The sequence below is a fragment of the Denticeps clupeoides genome, chromosome 11, assembly GCF_900700375.1.
Source record: "Denticeps clupeoides chromosome 11, fDenClu1.1, whole genome shotgun sequence".
Lineage (NCBI taxonomy): Eukaryota > Metazoa > Chordata > Actinopteri > Clupeiformes > Denticipitidae > Denticeps > Denticeps clupeoides.
Window position 1 is genome coordinate 5,578,696 of NC_041717.1, and position 21,911 is coordinate 5,600,606.

The 21,911-nt window shown below is 44.4% G+C and overlaps 2 protein-coding genes across 6 annotated transcripts in view; one reads left to right on the top strand and one right to left on the bottom strand.

The window, feature by feature from the left end:
• The window catches only part of trpm6 (transient receptor potential cation channel, subfamily M, member 6), a 64,356-nt gene that overhangs the window by 21,973 nt on the left and 20,472 nt on the right, over positions 1-21,911 (bottom strand). Inside the window, exon 40 of one of the 3 annotated variants that reach the window (XM_028996241.1) lies at positions 10,750-11,042. The exons of the other annotated variants lie outside the window; for them this stretch is intronic. Within the exon in view, the coding sequence (XP_028852074.1) occupies positions 10,891-11,042 (152 nt within the window). The 3' untranslated portion in view covers positions 10,750-10,890. Of the gene's footprint in view, positions 1-10,749; positions 11,043-21,911 lie in introns of those variants that run through there. 3 annotated transcript variants of the gene reach the window in all.
• rorb (RAR-related orphan receptor B) lies at positions 525-21,448 on the top strand. Of its 3 annotated transcripts, none has more exons than XM_028996248.1 (10): positions 525-742; positions 12,089-12,174; positions 12,267-12,408; positions 12,847-13,266; positions 15,282-15,403; positions 16,791-16,923; positions 17,543-17,650; positions 17,754-17,864; positions 18,085-18,197; positions 18,802-21,448. In XM_028996248.1, the coding sequence occupies exons 1-10, from the start codon at positions 736-738 to the stop codon at positions 18,958-18,960; spliced, it is 1,401 nt and encodes a 466-aa protein (XP_028852081.1). In that variant the 5' UTR covers positions 525-735; the 3' UTR covers positions 18,961-21,448. The 3 variants fall into 3 exon arrangements, with proteins under 3 accessions (XP_028852081.1, XP_028852079.1, XP_028852080.1); XM_028996246.1 differs by lacking the exon at positions 525-742 and adding an exon at positions 4,705-4,822; XM_028996247.1 differs by lacking the exon at positions 525-742 and adding an exon at positions 10,074-11,070.

Consider the following 21,911-nt stretch of genomic DNA (forward strand, 5'->3'; position numbering starts at 1 on the left):
ACACAATTAAGTAATTATATTTTAATGTTTCATGATGAACGTACACACCAGATGATACCGAACCGAGAAAGATGCTTTTGCAGCTAATAGTCCAGCTGGCTAGCTGGCTTCATGGACGAAAAGTGTACATTTTATGGAAGAGACATTCATTTTAACTCTGTAAGCAAATTATTCACTGATTGTGTATTTATGACATTACAACAGAAATTGCTTGCTTATAAATTGTAACGTAACTGTTGTGTAATAACGTGTAATAAAGCTGTTATAGACCTTTGGAACCAAGTGACGTTCTCAACAGAGGAAGATTAGAGGAAATGCGTGATTTAACTGTTCGGACCCGTGTTTTAGGAATTATCGTCCGCCGTCACCTGAACCCGCGTCTGAACTCGCCGCCAGGAAGGGGGCGGGGCCGCGCGCGTCCCGGTCCAATCCGCGCCCCCCGCGCGCCCCCCGGCGCGCGCCCCTCCGCCGGCGGAAGCAGTGAAAACCTGCGCGGGGCTTCCAGGCGCAGATGTCATGTGAAAAGCCGCTCCGAGGCTCCCGGCGCTGGGAAATGCTCTTGCAGCGACACCGCGGCTCCCTGTGACGGCGACGGGCGCGAACTTTCCCGTCCGGTTCTTCTTCGTCTCGTTTTTTTTTTTGTTTTTTTTGTTTTTTTTTGCGCCGAGGATCTTGTGTTCTTTATGTTTGTTTCTTCATGACTGCTGCGTCCGGGAGCGACTCGCCACCAGTACCATGCGAGGTAGGACAACGCGACGCTCCCTGACAGCTGGGGGTGCCACATCACGGGGACTTTCTCCACGCGCGGTCAGATGTGACATAATAATAGTAATAATACTAATAATAATAGTAATTATAACAACTCGTGTCTGTAGCCGTCATGCTCACTTGAAGCAACTTTTAAAAGGTGACGCGTGGCCGGACTTTTTGAGTTTGTGTTGCAGTTGGGAGTTTGAGGTGTTGAAGTGTTTTATACGCTCCTTTTTTATTATTATTCTGTTTTTATTTTAAATTGAAGTCGGCCGTCGATACCCGTGCACGTGTTGGAGCGCGGCGGCCGGAGGAGCGTGGCAGGCCGGGCCGGGACGCCAGGCTGGCGGAGTGGGGTGTGCTCCGGGGTCAGAGCCCCGCGCCCGCGGGGTTAACGTGGGGTCCCCGCGTTGCGCGCGCTCTACTGACCCACTTCCGTCCGTCCGTGGCCACGGCCCCGCACCCGCGCTCCGCGCGGCGGTCATGCGCCGTGGATCTCAGCTCCGTGTAAATGCCTGTAAATAACACGCACGCTCTTCCGCCGTTTCTTCCGATGAAAAGTGAATATCTCGTGACAGGAGACCCGTCCAAACCACGAATTCAATGTTATATTATAGAGATTGTGGGACGGGGCTTTTATTAATTGTCTGTTATTAACGAAGCAAATCCTGGACTTTAAGGGTCTCGCTGTAATTGTACAGATCGTGTCTGAACCCCTCAACTCGTCGCTTTAGCCTGTCTATTTATGCATTTACATGTGCCGCCCCACGCCGCTTCCTCGGACCCGCGCTCCCGCGTTCCCGCGCAGCGCGCTCCCGTCTGCACGCGCCACAGGACTTCGTCAGAAAGCATTAAAATCACACCGGGACCCTGACCGAGCCGGGCTCCCCACGTTCACCCCGTAGATCCACACCCGGCCGGCCCTGCGTGCCAGGCGAATACATGGCTGCGTGTGTGTGTTTCGTACATTTCATATTCATTCTTTATTTATCACGCCCTTAGACCAGAACTTGTTCCCCACAAACTGCGCTTAAATCTCGTTTTTTTTTATTTATGTATGGTGAGCAATATTTAAAATGATTTGAGCCTGTAAAATTGTTGCAAAGTCACCCAGTCAAGCACTTTATTTATTTGTGCGACTGCTTTAGATTTATTCGTCTTGTGCAATTCACCCAAAAAAAAAACACTGTTCCAGTGAAAGTTTCACAGAGTGTAGAAAATATTTCGGACAGCGAAATTAAATTTACGAATATAATCTGTCCTGAAATGATATGTGCATATGATTGTGTGTAAGAGATTTACCGGATTCTGCAGTTATCGGTCTGTTCTGACCAGGTTAACCTGCCATTATAAAATCGGGGTTCGGCGTGCGTGGATTTAAAAATCCCGCTAACCGCGCATATTATAAATATTAAGATTATGGAAGAAGAACCTGTACGTGACTATACGCGGAATACACACACATATATATATATATATACACACACTTAATTTTTTGTTTGAACGTCCAATTAGTATTAGCTTCATATTTGCGTTTAATGAACTAATGTGCGTCACGTGTGTGGAAGTTGGCGGGAAAAGAGCGCGCTCATTAACAGAAACTATAACGAGTTCGGTTGAGTTCGGGGTTTGTGTCTGAAACGGAATGCATCTTGTTAAGTTCTTTTCTTTACTTAATTAAGAAAGTAGGCGTGTTGTGTTAGAGAACTGGACTGAACATGTGGCAGAACGGTGAGCTGGTGAAGTGGAGCGGAAGTGGTGGCCGCTACTTCCGGCCGCCAGCCCACTAACTTCGTGAGTGGCTGGTGTCCACACTGTAGCCCACAGAACTATAATAATGTATTGACTATACTGTTAATTAATCCTTATTAAAAGGGTCGTTGGGCCACGTCCAAAATTGTCTAATGCACTGTTTGAGTTTCCAGCACATTCTGTCTACTTTTATAAGCATAATTGCCCACAGTGTATAAGACCAGGGTCTTGAGCTAATAATGTCTGAGGTGACTGTTTACTTCCCGTTTTGTAATTAAGGAAAGGTGACGTCCTGATTGGCGCATTCTCCCGTTCTCCAGTACGGAACCATCATGCTGACAGCTTTTGCGTAGAACCGGAAAAAAAAACTCATGTCATTTGTTTTCAGTGTCAGCCAGAGCTTAGATGATGATTATTATAATTATTAACATCAGTCTACAAGAGCTGTCTACCCAGCTCTTAAAGTTGATAATGTGACGCCTCAGTCAAAGTCAAGAGGCCAATTGGAGGTTTGTCCCCAAGGCCCTGAAATGTGTGAATCCTCTGCTGGTTTGTGGTCGTTCTGGGGTGGTAGTGATTGTGTGTGTGTGTGTGTGTGTGTGTGTGTTATGAGTAATGGATGTCACCGTTTCTGTAGGATGGAAAAACGCTGCACTGAAACAGCGTTAAAACAAACGGGGGGTGGATTGTTTCATCTGGTAACTCTATATCTACATCCGTTCCAGCCCTCCTCTCCATTTCCCTGTCCAGTGCTGCTGTAGGGCTGGTGTTGGCTTTCTCCCCGTCACACGAGGATCACATTCAGAATCTGTTTACACACACACACACAAATACACATAAAGTCCAATTACACCATTACAGTATATAAGAAGCCTTGATTTCCTTGTTCATTTTCACTTTGAAAGACAGCGTGCCGCGTTGTCTGTTTTCGCGTACAGCTGTTTGGCATTGGGCTGACCTTTAGGGCTTTTCAGCCAGACTCAGGCTCGGCCCAACAAATGGAACCTGGAGCACAAAGCCTCAGAAATGCAAACAGGCGGTACCACGCATGAGGTCGCAATGCCAATAGAATTAACATCATTCTGCCCTCCTGGGGGGGGGGGACCATCGCTGCATTGATCTGGCAACGTCAGTGCGGCCAGGCTACATGAAACATGTGATCAATACTCACAGTAGCCCGGCAAGTGCGTCCAGTCTCTTATCTGCATGTGTGCGTCATCCACTGAAGTTTCTTTTTTAATTTCCTCCTTTTAATTAAGTACAGCAGAAGCTCTTATTACGGTCTTAATAATGATATACGTTGCTAATTTGTGCATTCCATGTAAATACACTATAGGCCAGAAGCTACTAAAGCGTAATGGAACACCATGAATGTGAAAGTTTCATCATCTTGTCTTCATCACAGCAGATTCACACCTTCACTACATCCTTTCCAGCCATTTTTTGGAAAGAACGTTTGTCCAAGAGAGTGTCAATGCACTGAACACCTGATAGCAGCAGTTTCAGAATAATGTGTCTCTTCAGTCTATAAAGGAATTCGGGCAGATTTGTAAAAGATCTGCAGGTGGCCTGTAGTGTGCATTGGACAGATAAAAGAGATCACAGATCGGTGAAATCACATGTGTATTTTGGAACTGAGTCAGATTGTACAAAAAAAACATAAAATGAGTGTTAATTTCAGCTATATTCCAACGAAATGACGAACATAAGATGCCTGTAATACCAGCACATGTTCAGCACTGAGATTTATGTTGCATTCATACAAATGTCATTGAAAGATTTGGTGGCTTTTTTTTTTTTATGTACATTTGTTTCTTTGTTTTGCTGACTAACAGCTTGCGCTTACGTAACCTGTGAAAGATTATACAAAGCCTGGCCAGGAGACCTAATCTCCCGAAGTGAGGCAGCGTATCAGGAATCTTCAGCGCTCCTCCATCATCATCATCACCAAGCTCTCTGTCAATTTTAGATGCAGCAGCATGCCGTCACCTCACATCTAAAAGGAATCTGTGTGTGTGTGCGTGTGTGTGTGTGTGTTCGCTGGGAATGCCTCTGCTCCTCTCCGGAGTGTGTATCAGTGTGTGAAATCTGTTTGCTGTCGCTGTTTGTCTGATGTTGTTTGGTGTGCATGGTGGCGTCGGAGCACAGTCCACATGCGGGGTAATGCGTGTACGCGCGCGCACGCGTGTGTGTGTGTGTGTGTGTGTGTGTGTGTGTGTGTTTTCGACCTGACGGCATGTCATCTAGATGGGTTTTTTCCTGATTGTGGACATTAACCCAGAAAGCACTGCTCTGTCTGGACTTGGAGCGAATGAAGGCGGTGAGTTCTACCCTCTCTGCTGAGAAAAAGAGAGAGAACTGGAGATGGAGGGAGGGAGGGAGGGAGGGAGGGGGACCGAAGCACCATGTTACGTAACAGTGAAATGGGATCGAGTGTGAGGTTTTCCATGGTCGCCGCTCCACCGCTGCATGTCTGTTGTCCGTTAAAAAGCCCCATTAAAAAGAAATCTCTGTGTCTGTGTGTGCCAGCCTTACTCGTTCTGATTTATTATCGCCTCTCTACTTGTTTCAGAAGCAGAAAGCGGGCTGTCTGTGTGTTCTGGGGTTCCGTTCTACACAACACGTTCCTTGCATTCTGTTCCTCAGTATTAGAGATGCCTACAAGGGCGCTTCATAGTAAAAAAAAAGAAATAACTGATGATTACACCCTAATTTCAAAATAAAAGGGCGTTTTTGTATCTGAAAAGTCCATATGTACACTTCATACTTGACTGTGTGTGCTACATGTGTGCTGTATGGCACACATTATATGTTACAAAAGTATTACTTTGTACAAAATGTAGTAATTCAGGTGGTTCGGCCCTTGAAAAGAAAGCACCGGAAGTAATTTGTTGTAGAACTGAGGAAAATATGGTGTGTTATTGTGTGTATGTATGTATGAATGTATGTGTGTGTGTGTGTGTGTGTGTGTGTGTGTGTAACCATGCAGGTGAACAGCAGCCTCAGATCGTCTTCATGATCAATTTTGTTCTTTTAGAGAGCAGCTCCTGGGGCCACTTTGGGGAAGGACCTCGTTAGACTGAATTAAATTGTGGCCCGAGGCGAGCTATTACCGTCCTGTCCTGAGAGACAATGCTGCAGCTGATGTAAAACACACACGGATGCACACACACACACACACACACACACACACACACCAATGCTTGCCTCTACACATAGGCATGCACACATATAACCACCAGAACAAACGCATGCATAGACAAACACACATAGATATGGACACACACACTCTGATGCACTGAAACTCATATAAACACTTACTAATTTAAAATAACTGGTTGTTTAGCCACGAAGGCTCAGACTGTAGATATGAACCGTGTCGGGTGTGTTTTTAGTACAGTGACGTTCACCTTGCATCCACGAAAAGGAATCTCTGAATCTGAATCTTTTTTTGCATACACGTTATTTCCTCTGATAACATTCAGAAAGAGTAGCGGGTCGGTGACATGGGCTTACGTTGTGGTGACAGCTGAGGTGGAGGGGACTGTGAGGAGGGACACAAGCCTGCACCTTAGCACCCCTGACAACACACCGTGCCCCTTGGGCAGACTGAGTTACGTGTGTGTGTGTGTGTGTGTGTGCTCACCCACAGCTACAATGAGCTGTATAATTAGCCCCAGTGCTCTCCGTTCAATGTGTGAATCTAATGTACATACCTGACAGGTCAGCAGGAGGTCAGAGGTCACAGGGTTCCGAGATGCTGTGGGGGGATCATGTGAATTATGAATTGTGTGTCAGTGTGAAGGGTGTGTGTATTGGGTTTGGTTTGGGCACATTGGTGTGTTTGCTATATAGGTCTGGACTGGTTTGTTCGTGTGTATGACTTGGTGGTATAGGCTAGAAGTGTGTATGTGTTTTTGCTTTGTTGGTGTGTGTGTGTCAGCTTTGGTAGGTGTGGTAACCATGAGTGTGTGTTGTGTTGTTGGCATTTAGCCAGCGAGTCCCCTTCTGTACCCTCTCTGTGGCATCGAATCAGAGAGTAGAACAGCTTTTCCTGAGCAAAGCACAGCTGATGACAGGCCAGAGGGGATGAGCCTGCAGCCTCACACTCACACACACACACACACACACACACACGCACACAATCAGACATATTCACCCAGTGAGATAGATGCACAGATGCACTCATATAGATTCAGGCATGTAGCCATGTGACATGAAGAGCATCAGTACATGTCTATACATTCATTAATCAGAGCACTATCCCAGAATTCACTGCTTCAGCTCTGTGTAATTGTACAAATTCATTTTGTGAGGGGTTAGCATGGTTTATCAGCGCCTTCTGTAAAGTGGCAACCCCGAGCAAACTGCGTAAAACATGAATGAAGTCCACATGCCTGTCCAGACCTCACCTCCTGTTCTGACTTATGCAACAAGCTGCCTGAGGCCCTGCAGAATTACTGGGTACAGCGACACCGAGTGGCGGGGGGGACGTCATTGCACAGACTAAATCTTTATCAAACGGAGCTGGACGTCCTAACCTAAACCAGAATTTCCTTATTTAATGAAACAATGACATGATGTGAGTAGATAAAAAGTCTCTCCATCGTTCTACGTCAGTCCGAGTTGGGAGAGTCCGACCCCCAGTTCTTCCAGCACATCTCTAGATAGAGCAACATTTTTTCTCAAACCTTTAATTTAGTTTTAATTCTGCCTAAAATCCTGATACACAACTGTGTATCTTCCAAAAAAATCATGTCCTTGTTGCCAAAAAGTGACACCGTGTGCCAGTCTCGATATTGGACTCCACACAGATGGATTGTGTGGTAGGTAGGTGTGTGAGTGATGTTTATCCTTTGTGTGTTATCATTTGAATTACAGTAGTGCTCATAACTACTTTAATGGAGCTAATTAAGTAGCTATTTAGAGATCGTGAGCCCCAGAGACTGAGCAGAGAGCCTCGTATCATTAGGAATCAATTAGCCCACTCCACGTGCTTCTCCTGTTGAGTGTTCCCCACACACACAGATAAAAGCTCTAATGCTGTCTTTCCATTCGTTTTTTTTTACTCGATGACTGCTATAACGCAGCCAGGATGTACGTGGCGTGGGCGGGGTAAGGCTGCGAGACGGGGGCCAGTGCAGGTCTCAGGCGCCAGGGCCCTCCTCCCCTGAGGAGATTGAGAGGCTGAGCTCGTCTTAACCATGGAATCGCCAGCGCTGCAGTCTCTTCCTTACATAACGTCCGAGAGCCGCAGCTTTACAGGTGCGCCGCAGCATCTTTATCCGCCGTTATCAATGAATTATCGAGAAGGAGCCAGTTGTTGGGGTTCTGGGCCGGAAGCAAGAGTGAAGAAAAGCAGCTGCAGATAAGAAGTACGTTTGCCGGGGTTGTCCACTGCTTCAGAGCTCATTGGCAACACTTCCTGTTGGGACATCACCGCGGCGTGAATCATTTTCCTGACAACCAGACGATAGGAGCCTCCCACCAGCGAGCTAGGCGAGGTGGTGGTCGTCCTGGCAACAGTGGCGCAGTTACGGCCATCTCCTTATTCCACATGACAGGCCGACACAGGCAGGCCCGGCGGCTCAGTTCACATACATACACACACTAGTGCACACAAAGAGCGCACTTAAATTAATAACACCCCCGCACGCACAAAAATACTGAAATGCATAATAACCAGTAAACATAGTTTAATGGTCCAAAGCGGCAATTTGTTAACAAGCGAACACATGTAGAGCAGAGCCATGCTAATCACAGTCACACACCTCATCCACAGCAATCCCAACGCCCACATACACACGCTAACGCACTGACAGCCCGGCTATGCTAATCACGATCGCGCACACTAATGGAGATTGACAGATGAATCCATTTGAAGCCCACCAGGGTCTGGAAACACACAGTGTCGATCAGGTACAAATATAAACGTGATATACTGCACACGGCAGATAAAACGGCCCGCACACCCCCAATGAAATTCCAGATATTCCGATGTAAAGACTGACATTTTATTTGAAAGATTATGTTTGCACAAGTATATGACTGAAGAAGAGTTGGTTTTGAACTCCGTCTTGCTTGTTATTGGTGTTTATCATGGGCCTAAAGGAATAAAGACAGAGATGCATGAAGATCAAGAGAGAGGAGATTTCCACAGAAAGGCGTCCATGGGGGAGGGGGTGTGGATTGAGGGCCATAAACAGAGACACGGAGCACAAACGGACTGGATTAACCTTCACGTCCTGTCAGAAATATCGTAATTACTGGTTCTGAGCACATGAATGGTGAAAGAAAAGTCTTGTTTACGAGTGGAAAACTTGAAAAACTTTTGAGCTGTGTCATAGAACCAACAGTCAATGGCAAGATGCTAATACTATTACATCATTCATTAAATGAAAGCTAAATCATTTTGTTCAAATATATTAACATCACTAGCAGAAGCATGGTCAAAAGTACTTCCTCATTGAAACAAACTTCCTGGTTAATCAAATAATCCCATCATGAGATATAAAATCTTACAACAAACTTTTGAAAATTTTTGTCACAATTCTCATTTCACTGAAAACGTATAAATTAAGTTAATTATCCTGTTTATGGATTTGTTGCACTTGGAAACAGTTACTTTAGAATTACATTTTTAAATCTCAGTTTTTGTCACCTGGCACAACGTGTGAGGTAAGCGTTTTTGAAAAAAAGTTGAGATAATAGTTTTCTCATAGTAAGTCACAGGATTTTACCAGAAATTGATCTTTTTATTAGAGTATTTCTTCCGGATTTGTTTACATCATCAATCCCAAGCCTACTAATACAGTTATGGAAGTGGCCGTGCTGAAACAATGAGAAATGTGTCAGATTGAACAAATTAGTGGCGCAGTGGTTATACAACGATATTAGCACACGCTGCATAGTTCAGTCCCAGTCAATAGTGCCGAGGTCCAACAAACGAGTGGCCTGTTTTTGCGATTCTATAAATAGAGGCGGTGGCTGCTGACCGTTGTCATCAACGGCCTGCTCACAATGGCGTTGTGCAAGCATGGACGTCCCCCGCCCAGAACTCTACTGGTCCTCTGACCCAGTTTGGGCTGTGGACTGGCACTGGTAGAACTGGGTCAGCTCAGAAAGTCGCCCAGTGTTCATTAAGGCAGCAACACAGAACCTGGAATGTCTTCCTACTGAGACTTTGATGAACTGATTAGCTGGAGATACTGGGATTTATTTTTTTTTCTGCAGTGGTGTCGGACAGCCATTCATGATTGTCCTGCTCAATTAACTGGCCAGAGGAGCCAGGAATAGATGTTTCTTATGTCCATGACCCAATGTCTCTTGACCCACATCCCTAAACTTTAGTAGGTGAAGTGGGTTTGATGGAAATAGTTTCTGGCACTAAAGCATTGTTATCTTTTTGAAAATAGCCAATTGCACATGATAGGAAATACGGTAATCCCTGCTTGTGCCTTCGTCCATAGTTGCCCTGAGTAATAAGAATTTGTGAAGTAGCCCAGCTCCCCGTTAAATAGAAGGACTTTTAACATCACACAGACAGCAAAATTCAGTGAGAAGAGAGCGATGGGGAGCGGATCAAAAGAGCTGAAGATGCTCCAGAGAATCCGGACACTCCGGAAACGCTTCCTGTCCGCCCATGTGAACTGCTGCTTGGGCTTTTCAGACACTCACCAAGAAAGCAGGTGAGCTCAGCAGCAGCGGGGCGTCTCGAGCCAGCCAATCAGCAGGCTCTCCATGGGATCCACATGACACCAGCCCAGAGGAAGTGAGCTGATGCTTGGATTCCTTCTATGGCATCATGCTTTGTTTAAAAGAACCATTTGAAGATATATACTGGAGCCGTCCGGTATATATACACAACACACGCTTAAGACATAATGTTTTCATTCAGCACATTTTAAACCCCCTCTGGTCAATAGAATGCCCATTTCCTCCCTTTACCCGGCGTATCCCCCTGGTCTTTACTCTCCTAATACCCTTCATTCATGAGGGCGTCATCGGACAACACAAACATGATATTTATTACGATCAGTACCAAACCAGACAAAACTTCAATACAAGTGCACACTCTGCATATGCAATGCTTTATATAGTGCATCCAACATATCACTCATAAAGCCTAATTAATTGTATACATATTTTGATGAAGTAAGTTCAGTCAGAATGGACCCCGGACCCATCAACCCATCTACAGCTTAACCAGGCTGATCAGAGTAAACTGAACACAGCTTTCTGCCTGCACTAATCCCATTACACTGCTGAGAGTGCACATACACGACTTCATAGACACTACGCAGACTGCTCACAGTGTCACACACACACACACACACACACACACTCGCAAACAATCTCTTTTGCGGCTCATCCAGACTCACCGCCGATTCAGGCCTCACATATTCCCACACCCGTATTGAAACATGAACATGCGCACATGCACGGCGGGCCCGGCACGCATGTGCAGACGCAGGCTCGGCGCTCGGAGAGGGTCGTGCTGAGTTCCTGTCCCCCAGGTGTGCGGGTGTTTGTGGAGCTCTCTGCAGAAAATGAAAACGGATGTCGTAGGTAAGCGAGGCTTGTTGATGCAGTTCTGTTAAAAGTGTGCAACTCACTGAAGGAATTTGCATTCATATGGAGAGAAATGGTCATGGTGTCTGCTGTAAGTTCTCACGCCGACTAGAATTGTGTGTGTTATGCGTTTGGTCTGAGGTTCAAAATGGGCCTTTTCTTTACATCTCAGGATTAGACAATACCAATGAAAGACACAATGTGTTTATTTATGCAAAAATTCATTTCCGATTCAACACAATTGCAACTTTACTTATATTTTATGTACATTGGTACATTGGTACATTGTCTGCCATTGTGATTTATCTCTCTTTTCCACTTTGTCAGTTTGCTCTGCAGTTAGATTTAAGGGAATTCAGGGACCTTTCTAATTGGTGCAGTTCATTAGTTATTTCTGCTATAAAATGTATGAATGCAGCAGACAGATGAGTGTGAGTTCTGTACAGAAAGATTAATTAAGAATTGCTGCATCAGATAAGCCATTTTGGAGCGCTGGGAAAGAACGTGTGGAGAAATAATTTAGGATTAGATTGGGCGGCTAATCTCTTTATAGTGAGTGTGCAGTCTCAGCAGGGCTGAGGGTTTCTCTCTCAGCACCCGGCCCACGGCCTGAGAGAAGAGTTCATTTCACACTCCCGAGACAGGAAGGCATTAAAGAATTTTAAATGGCCCTACAGCAACCTGATTTTTAATTAACTCTGGTGTTACTGCATTATTAACTGTATGTATATGAACACAAACATTTCATATCATGATATGCAATGAACATCATGAAAAATAACACTCACTTATGAATTGCATTTGTTAGGATGTATCATTAAGTATGCAAATATGTTTATATATTTGCGGATCCATTCGTAATGAGGTTCCAGTTTCAAATAATTTCATAAACATTCAGAATATTGACACAGTCCATCTTCTGTGTTCTCAGAAGGTCCAGGATGCTGCAGACAGACTGTAAGGTTGTACAGGTTCATCAGCTGATCATTTCACTCCTCCCTTCTTCTGTCCACAGCCCAAATTGAAGTTATACCATGCAAAATCTGCGGGGACAAGTCATCAGGGATCCACTATGGAGTTATCACATGTGAAGGGTGTAAGGTGAGAGAGTCCAGCCGCCATCAACCATGTTAGCTCCTTATTTATTTTGTGCTGATCAAAAAAAAAACTCCTGGTGGTGGTTTCAATCGCAGGGGTTCTTCAGGAGGAGTCAACAGAACAACGCGTCCTACTCCTGCCCACGGCAGCGCAACTGCCTGATCGACAGAACCAACCGAAACCGGTGCCAGCACTGCCGGCTACAGAAGTGTCTGGCCCTGGGAATGTCCAGAGATGGTGAGTTTATGGGCCACTGGACGGCAGGGGCTAGAAAATGCATCTGAGGTCTAGACAGAAAGCAGAGAGCTCCAGTAGATGGCGCCAAATATGATATTTTGCTAAGGAGTCTGACCCAGCTCGACAAGACAAGTACAGTTTTTAAAAGCTGAGCGATAGACTAAGAGGGGAAGGAAATGTGCGGGATTAAAGCGTAATCGACAGAGGCTTGCCTTCGTTTCACCTCCTCAACATCCATTTTCACATCTCTCTCACGATAATGAGCAACACTTTTCTGCATGAGCTGAACCCGACCTGACCAGAGCGCGAACAAAATTCAAAGTCTTTAAACATGGAATTCTTCTTATATTCAGGATGCATACAAAAGAGAGACACGCCTGTTTATTTACAACGTCCTCCCTACTGTAACATCTCTTGACATGTTCCTGTCCCTCTCAGCTGTGAAGTTTGGCCGCATGTCGAAGAAGCAGCGGGACAGTCTGTACGCCGAGGTGCAGAAGCACCAGCAGAGGCTGCAGGAGCAGCGGCAGCAGCAGACGGGCGAGGCCGAGGCCCTGGCACGCGTCTACTCCAGCAACCTGACCAACGGCCTCAACACCCTCAACCACGACCTCGGTGGCACCTACACCAACGGCCACCTCATAGACATACCCAAGGCGCAGAACGGCGGCGCACCCGCGGCCTTCTACGGCATGGACTCCACCCAGCCGTCACCTGACCAGTCCGGGCTGGATATGGCGGGCATGAAGCAGATTAAGCAGGAGCCCATCTATGACCTGACGCCAGTGCCCACGCTGTGCAGCTACGGCTCCTACCAGGACGGTCAGCTGGCACCCGGCGTGTCCATGAGTGAACTAGGTACATTACACATTCATTAGATGGTCGTTATGGTGCTGACAAAATGTTCGTAAAAAGTGAAGTTTGGACAATATTTTGCTATCCGGCATAACAAACAACTTATTTTGCAGTTATTTCTCATGTTATGCTAGTTTATGTTTCTTGACATCTTAACAAGTTTAATCATTTAGGTTGTTAACTGGTGAAAAAGTTAGACTGTTTTGGGCAGATATTGTGTCCCCGTCACTGATCTGGTTTAAAACGCTGTGAGGTGTGGAAAAATCACTCCTGGGGCGTCATCAATAACATGAAAAGTTTTGAATGGCGATCCCTGCTATAATTACTGGGAGTGCAGAATTATTAGGCAAATGAGTATTTTGTCCACATCATCCTCTTCATGCATGTTGTCTTACTCCAAGCTGTATAGGCTCGAAAGCCTACTACCAACTAAGCATATTAGTTGATGTGCATCTCTGTAATGAGAAGGGGTGTGGTCTAATGACATCAACACCCTATATCAGGTGTGAATAATTATTAGGCAACTTCCTTTCCTTTGGCAAAATGGGTCAAAAGAAGGACTTGACAGGCTCAGAAAAGTCATAAATAGTGAGATATCTTGCAGAGGGATGCAGCACTCTTAAAATTGCAAAGCTTCTGAAGCGTGATCATCGAACAATCAAGCGTTTCATTCAAAATAGTCAACAGGGTCGCAAGAAGCGTGTGGAAAAACCAAGGCGCAAAATAACTGCCCATGAACTGAGAAAAGTCAAGCGTGCAGCTGCCAAGATGCCACTTGCCACCAGTTTGGCCATATTTCAGAGCTGCAACATCACTGGAGTGCCCAAAAGCACAAGGTGTGCAATACTCAGAGACATGGCCAAGGTAAGAAAGGCTGAAAGATGACCACCACTGAACAAGACACACAAGCTGAAACGTCAAGACTGGGCCAAGAAATATCTCAAGACTGATTTTTCTAAGGTTTCATGGACTGATGAAATGAGAGTGAGTCTTGATGGGCCAGAAGGATGGGCCCGTGGCTGGATTGGTAAAGGGCAGAGAGCTCCAGTCCGACTCAGACGCCAGCAAGGTGGAGGTGGAGTACTGGTTTGGGCTGGTATCATCAAAGATGAGCTTGTGGGGCCTTTTCGGGTTGAGGATGGAGTCAAGCTCAACTCCCAGTCCTACTGCCAGTTTCTGGAAGACACCTTCTTCAAGCAGTGGTACAGGAAGAAGTCTGCATCCTTCAAGAAAAACATGATTTTCATGCAGGACCATGCTCCATCACACGCGTCCAAGTACTCCACAGCGTGGCTGGCAAGAAAGGGTATGAAAGAAGAAAAACTAATGACATGGCCTCCTTGTTCACCTGATCTGAACCCCATTGAGAACCTGTGGTCCATCATCAAATGTAAGATTTACAAGGAGGGAAAACAGTACACCTCTCTGAACAGTGTCTGGGAGGCTGTGGTTGCTGCTGCACGCAATGTTGATGGTGAACAGATCAAAACACTGACAGAATCCATGGATGGCAGGCTTTTGAGTGTCCTTGCAAAGAAAGGTGGCTATATTGGTCGCTGATTTGTTTTTGTTTTGTTTTTGAATGTCAGAAATGTATATTTGTGAATGTGGAGATGTTATATTGGTTTCACTGGTAAAAATAAATAATTGAAATGGGTATATATTTGTTTTTTGTTAAGTTGCCTAATAATTATGCACAGTAATAGTCGCCGGCACACACAGATATCCCCCTAAAATAGCTCAAAATAAAAACAAACTAAAAACTTCTTCCAAAAACATTCAGCTTTGATATTAATGAGTTTTTTGGGTTCATTGAGAACATGGTTGTTGTTCAATAATAAAATTAATCCTCAAAAATACAACTTGCCTAATAATTCTGCACTCCCTGTATAATGTCAATTTGAACAATTTAAATAATGTCAATTTAAATTTTCGATAGAGTTGATGCTTTCAGTTGTACTCTACTTCTGCTGTGCTTGTTGTCGTGTTTTGTAACCTCAATGACTTTTCTGCACCAGACCGCATTGCCCAGAACATCATAAAGTCCCACCTGGAGACGTGTCAGTACACTGCCGAGGAGCTGCAGCAGCTGGCCTGGCAAACCCACTCGTACGAGGAGGTCAAGATGTACCAAAGCAAGGTGTGTGTGTGTGTGTGTGTGTGTGTGATTTATGTGTGTGACTTTGAGCCTCTGAGCAACTGTGGTGGCCACCGAGTATGTCTTTAGCTTCCCTCCACTCTCTTGCTCCCTATTTCACCCGCTTCTCCCTCACAGTCGAGGGCTAATCTTAAATTAGTTGCATCGACTCCAGCTCCAGTTTAGAGTTCATTAGGGAGTCTCTGGGCTCTGGGCTGCACCTTACCAGCTTCCGAGCGTCTCGCCCCGTCCTGCCTGTCACGCTGGTGCCGGCGATGGGAGACAGCGCGGCCCCACACAGGGAGGGGGACAGACAGAGGACGAAAGACAGTGGGCTTTAACATGTGTGAGGAGGGGGTTTATAGGCCCGCCGTGATCCCTTTCATTTTCCTGTGTCAAATGGATTACGAGTAATTACAGAGCAGCTCTTTGAAATACGCTCAGTGGAGATACCCCTTGCAGGGAGAAATTACAGAACACACAAAAGCACTTTGCTGATATCATATTTTTGGCGTTCTCAGCTCGCTATATATTATAAATGAGAAACTTTACAAATTCCACTTTTTCTTTGTTGCACTTTATGCAATGAATGGCAGAAAGGCACCTAAAATTATGAATGTTCTTTTATCGCTAAATTAAAGACTACTATCAAAGCCCTGCCTCGATCTGACGACGTCAATTCTTAACTCCACGTAACCCTCGAAGCAAAATATAGCATACAATAAAAACCCAAGTAATTCTTTTCTTCTAATATAATAAGGATTTAGTTTTCTTTTTATTTTTTACATTATTTGTGTATGCTGTACAATAACTAATTGAAATGGTATCTGTAATTTTAGAAATCACCTTAAATCAGCATAAAAATTTACACAAAAATTTTCTTTCTAACTTCCTAATTCTGAAATGAGATATATAAATGTGAGTTTCATTCAGGACAGTTTATGTATATTTAAGTAGTAAGTAATAATTAATAATATACTTAGTAGAAATTTGGTAATATTGAAGTAAATGTATATTTACAAATAGCATATTAGTTAGTTGCCAGTTATTGACACTAATTGCTTAATAGCATTAGTAGTATCTTATTAGCCAATAATTAATTAACAATATGCATTTTCTTGTGACACTGACTTTTGTGATCTAACATCTCATTTGCTAAAATACCACATGCAGTGTCCCCTAGTGCCTGTTTCTTTCTTGTCATTATGTCATTTTTATGTATTTGTAATAAATGGCCACAGTAATCTAAATAGATGTACTGATTTATGTGAAAACTATTTTTATTCCGTTTTAAATGGACCATGGGGGGTCTGGGTAAATCGTCTTTTCAACGCACTGTGTACTGGTATGTGGCTGGTAATGATACCCCTGTGAATCTTGAACCCCACAGTCACGGGACATGCTGTGGCAGCAGTGCGCCATCCAGATCACTCACGCCATCCAGTACGTGGTGGAGTTTGCCAAGCGCATCACGGGCTTCATGGAGCTGTGTCAGAACGACCAGATCCTGTTACTCAAATCAGGTGAGAGGAGAGAGGAGCCCCAGTCAGATCCGCAGCTCTCCAGTGACTTAACGCTGTATAGTATTACATCACCGAATCCGTCATTCTGGTTGGTCACTTTAGGCATTCATTTTGCATCAGGGTGCTGACAGCCCTCTTGTTAGGGATCCATCCTATCATGTTACAGTGGCTCATGTGTTTGTCACATGAACATCCCCTGCTGTATAAAACTTTCTGTGTCTTGATTTTCACCTTTATGCTAGTTGTACACAGCTTATACATGAAAAAGAGCTATAACTGCCGAGAAATTGGAGTGCAAAGCAGCCATGCATCATGTGCAATTGCGAAATGAAACATCTAAAGACCCGTCTTCAACAATCACGCTGGTGTGAGCGATTGCTCAGAATTGCATTTGAAATGTCGGGAACTACCCGAAATTAAATGTGCTTTGTTTTGCTTTCTTCTGATGCAAATTCATGCTTTATAATTAGGCCTAATTAATCAGATCTGATATTTACATGCCGCACACTTTCCTGTATCTCAACTCCTTTTCCTGTTCCTGACTGATCTCAGAGTTTCAGTTTATGTTGGCATTGTTTCATCACCCACCCTCCTGCTCACTTTCTTCTGTTTCTCTCAGGGTGTCTGGAGGTGGTGCTGGTCAGAATGTGCAGGGCGTTTAACCCTCTCAACAACACCGTCCTGTTTGAGGGAAAGTATGGCGGCATGCAGATGTTCAAAGCGCTGGGTACGTTCTTTCATCTTAACACGAAGTTTAGATTTGTTTCAGAATGTCCTTGGTGCTCTCGGCAGGAGTCGAATCATCGTTTTTCCTTTTGTGTGTTACCCAGGTTGCGATGATCTGGTCAGTGCGGTCTTTGACTTTGCCAAGAGTATGTGCTCGTTGCAGCTGACGGAGGAGGAGATTGCTCTGTTCTCAGCAGCTGTCCTCATCTCCACAGGTCAGTCCTGCCAGACGACCCCCCACTTCTCTAAACCGTAACCCCCTGCCAATTTACCTGGCTTTATCAACTGGGGTGGAATTCAGTGGATTTTTTATATTGATTTAAATCAAGAACAATTACAACTTTTTTAGGCAAATCTCACTCATTTACACATAAAGCCATCTACTAATTTACACATTAAGCCATATAAAACCTTTGTTTGTCTCCTGTGTTTCAGATCGACCTTGGCTGATGGAGCCCAGGAAAGTCCAGAAGCTTCAGGAGAAAATCTACTTTGCCCTTCAGCACATCATGCAAAAGAACCACATGGACGAAGATGCACTGGCCAAGGTAGAATCACAGGTTTTACTATAGGTTTTGATGAACTTTTATTTGATGCTAGTGTCGGGAAGGAATATTGCTCTGTAGTTAGCGGTACAGGGTTGTCTGAAGAGGGTCGGGCGGCCTGTTCCATTTTTAACAGTAGATATTAGAAGGTAGTATTAGGCAGTACAGAGAGAGAGTGGAACATTTCTTCAAGGTGTTAGTGTTCAGTTCAGTTGAATCTACAAGAGACCTTCAGCGTCGCCTGTCTGCAATTATACAGTCCTGAAATTTTCCTGAGAGTTCAGACTGACCCAGATACGATTAATATGAAATACGATTAATATATGAAAAGATGGTTAAATATGATTATATGCTGGTTAGTTCAACATATTGGAGTAAAATGAGTAAAGGACACCAGTAATTGAATAACTGGTTAAATGGATATAAATGAATAAAGTATAACATAAAATGGAATTCCCTAGCAGTTCCATATTTGTATAAGTCATCATCAATGTCTTATTTATTTATTGCATTATCTATTTATTCATGTAAATCCTGAGGACAAGTTTTACCAGCGAACAAGGTCTAAATAAATGAATCGCCCCATGCACTGTTATTCCCTCCTCAGCTGATTGGCCGGATCCCCACGTTGGCGGCCCTGTGCACCCTGCACACTGAGGAGCTGCAGACCTTCCAGCGGCTGCACCCGGAGACCGTCAGCATGCTCTTCCCTCCTCTCTACAAAGAGCTCTTCAACCCTGACGCCTCCGCCGTCCTGCCCAAGTGACACCAGCTACAGCGAACGCGGGCCACACCACAAGCAGGACTGGACACTGCCCCCCACACCCGAGGGCGCAGGTCAGGTGCCGCCCCGGGATGCAAAACCCTGACCGCCTTGCCACCGATCTCAGCAAATTGCATCCCCAGGCAAAGCAACTGCTGCAAAAACAAAAAGAGAAACTCTAGGAATGTCCTGCACTTAAATTCGATTCTGCTTCACCGTTACAGTCTAAAGAATGTATATAGGCACCCGCAACAGAGGGGCTGTTCCGAACTGACCAGAAATGTACAGACTTTAGAACCAGTTCAGCTGTCTTTCAGATGGGTACGTTTATTTGATCTCTTTGATCTCAGATTGGTAGGACTGAAGGAAACACTATAGTAATTTACTAGTGCAGAGCGGTATTTCCAGTATTAATTATTCTCCTGTTAATAATTTAGGAATAATCTAAAAATGGCGGAGGCCTGTGAGGCCCGCTATTGTCCTTGTGTTCCTGTTTTCGTTTGGTAGTTTTTAAATGTGTACAGACACTTGTGAAGAAGAGATGAGACGTGTACAGAATAACCCGGAGAAGATGGGGTGGCTTCCCCGCTGAAAGCCTTGTCTGGGCTCTGTAGATATATGTACAGGTGGTATCACATTGTTAGTGGAGCTGTAAAGCATTTTAAAAAGAAATGGATACTTTTTTCCATATGAAAATATTATAGATTATAAATATATATATATATTATATTACAAAACAAAAGTGTATATGACTGATTTACCATCGTGTCAATCACTACTTCATAGCTGCAATAATAATGTCTGTAAAGACGACTGCTAGTGAACAATCAAGTCCAATTCGCTGTTGTAGAAGGACCTCGGAGCTGCCGTGACACTGAGCCTCGCATGTTAACATTAAACTACGCCCCCACACAACTGAAAATGTTTTCCAACTGCCAGACCATCCAGCAGATCACGAACCTGAACTCTCACATCCACGTACACTACAAAGAACACTAAGCGTTCCACTCGTACTGTTTACAGTTCACAGTCACCATTTAATTTCTGTACTGCCATTAATTATTCACTAAAGGCATAAACCACTTAAATATTTTTATCGTCACATCAGTTTTTGACATGTGACTCTCCCCTTGCATCACACTGGCGTCTCAGATGTGCAATTTCTGTTTATCTCCATGCATTAACCTTTAAAGCCATACTGTCTGCAAATGAAGAGGAAAACTGATTTACAGCACAAATTTACACCGCGCCAACATTCTACACACAAGCTGACCAATTGCAATATACCATTGCAGCGTGCATTAGAAAGCACTGGAAACGCCATTCCACTCAGATGGTCGCACAAGTTACAGTGGCAGTATTTAAGCGAGCTGTGACAGACAATCGCATCGCCCATCACAGTATTTACTTAAGTCCCCTGCATGCATTCCATTTCATTCCGGTAAGAAGTATCTCTCATCGACTGGTCTCAGGTGACATCATATTACGAAGCGGACGGCTCCTTGGCCGCTGTTTCCTCAGAAGGCGGCGTAGTGTGATTGTGGCTCCTTGAGTGACCGATTTGAAAAGCCATTCCAAGCACGTATATATATATATATTTTGTTTTTCTTTGTTAAAATTTTTGTAAAATTGAAAATGGAAATTTACAAACCGGAAGCAGGGTACACATTTGACCATTTTGAAGCACTTAGTTTGAAAAGCACCCGATATACAATTTATCCTCGATCAGCGCAGCACCTCAGACAAATCTCACACACGTGTGTCGAACCCTCCGTCACGTGACCTGTTAGACAATCACCTCTGGATACGCCAACGAAGCGTCCGTCTCAGGGACTTCTCATTTCTTATTGTAATTGTAAAGAGAGAAATATTTTAAAACATTAACGTTTTGGGAAAAAGACAGAAAATTAAAAACTTGCTTTTTGGTACCAGGAACCCACCCAGACAAGGCTTTTGTATGTGTGTGTGTTTGTGAGTGTGCGTCTGTGTGTGAACAGACCAGGCATATAAAGCAAACTTCAATGTCTGATGCTAACCATTGCCCCGGCCGACCAATCAGATGAAGCGCTGCTCTCGATAGCGTCGCACAACAGAATATGCAAAATTGTCACGTGGCTGTTGTTACATTCCGACTGGTTTCTACTGTATGTGACTTTTCCCTGAAAAAACAGTGAATTCATGCCGAACTGGAGAAGACAGTTAATTCAGCTGCTCCTGTTTTCTACCGAAATGGATATTTTATATAAATAAGAGAGAGAGAGAGACTGTGAATGGAAGGAAAGAGGGGGACAGTACAACACTGTTAGACTCTGTAGCAATAACTGAGAGCATTTACTACTGTCATGTTTGCATTCTAAGATTATTTTTCATTTGTAATATTATTATTAATTATTATTATATTACTATTAGCCTATTGTTGAGTTATCTTTGCATGCTGTCATTGACGCTGCGGCGTTTGGGTTTTTTATTTTCTGTTCTCCTCATGTGAAGCTGTGGGTCGAGGGTGGGGTGGGGTGGGATGGGACAGGGCGGGGTGGGGTGGGGTAATTCTGAATGTTACCGGGTAGTGTTCAGTGTGCGCCGCTACGAGTGTCACGCACAGCTCAGAATATCCACGCCGACACCACATCACACAAAAAAGGAAGTAGGTGGGAAGTTTCAAACTTTCCTTTCATAAGCTTGATAATCTCTCCACTGGGTTAAGAATCTTGGAAGAACTGACGAAACCTAAACGTCATACTTCAGCAGTTCTTCTGCTCTCAAATCTGCACAACCCACTGTGGACTGTGGTGTCATGTGGGTAATTTGAGATTACCTGAGGCTCAGCACATGTTAATGTTTGAATTCTCTAAAGGAGCTCTCCTGGTGAAGGCCTGGAGAGCCTGCTCAGCTCCACCGATGACCATGTCTACTTAACAATAAATTAGAATGTGTCTGCCTCCCTGGAAGATGAA

Bases quoted from the DNA above. Each gene is read 5' to 3' on its own strand.
- rorb (XM_028996246.1), top strand. From the start codon at position 4,750: ATGGGTTTTTTCCTGATTGTGGACATTAACCCAGAAAGCACTGCTCTG. The intron at 15,404-16,790 runs GTGTGTGTGTGT...TGAACCCCACAG, and splicing joins TCAAGATGTACCAAAGCAAG to TCACGGGACATGCTGTGGCA. The intron at 17,865-18,084 runs GTCAGTCCTGCC...CCTGTGTTTCAG, and splicing joins AGCTGTCCTCATCTCCACAG to ATCGACCTTGGCTGATGGAG.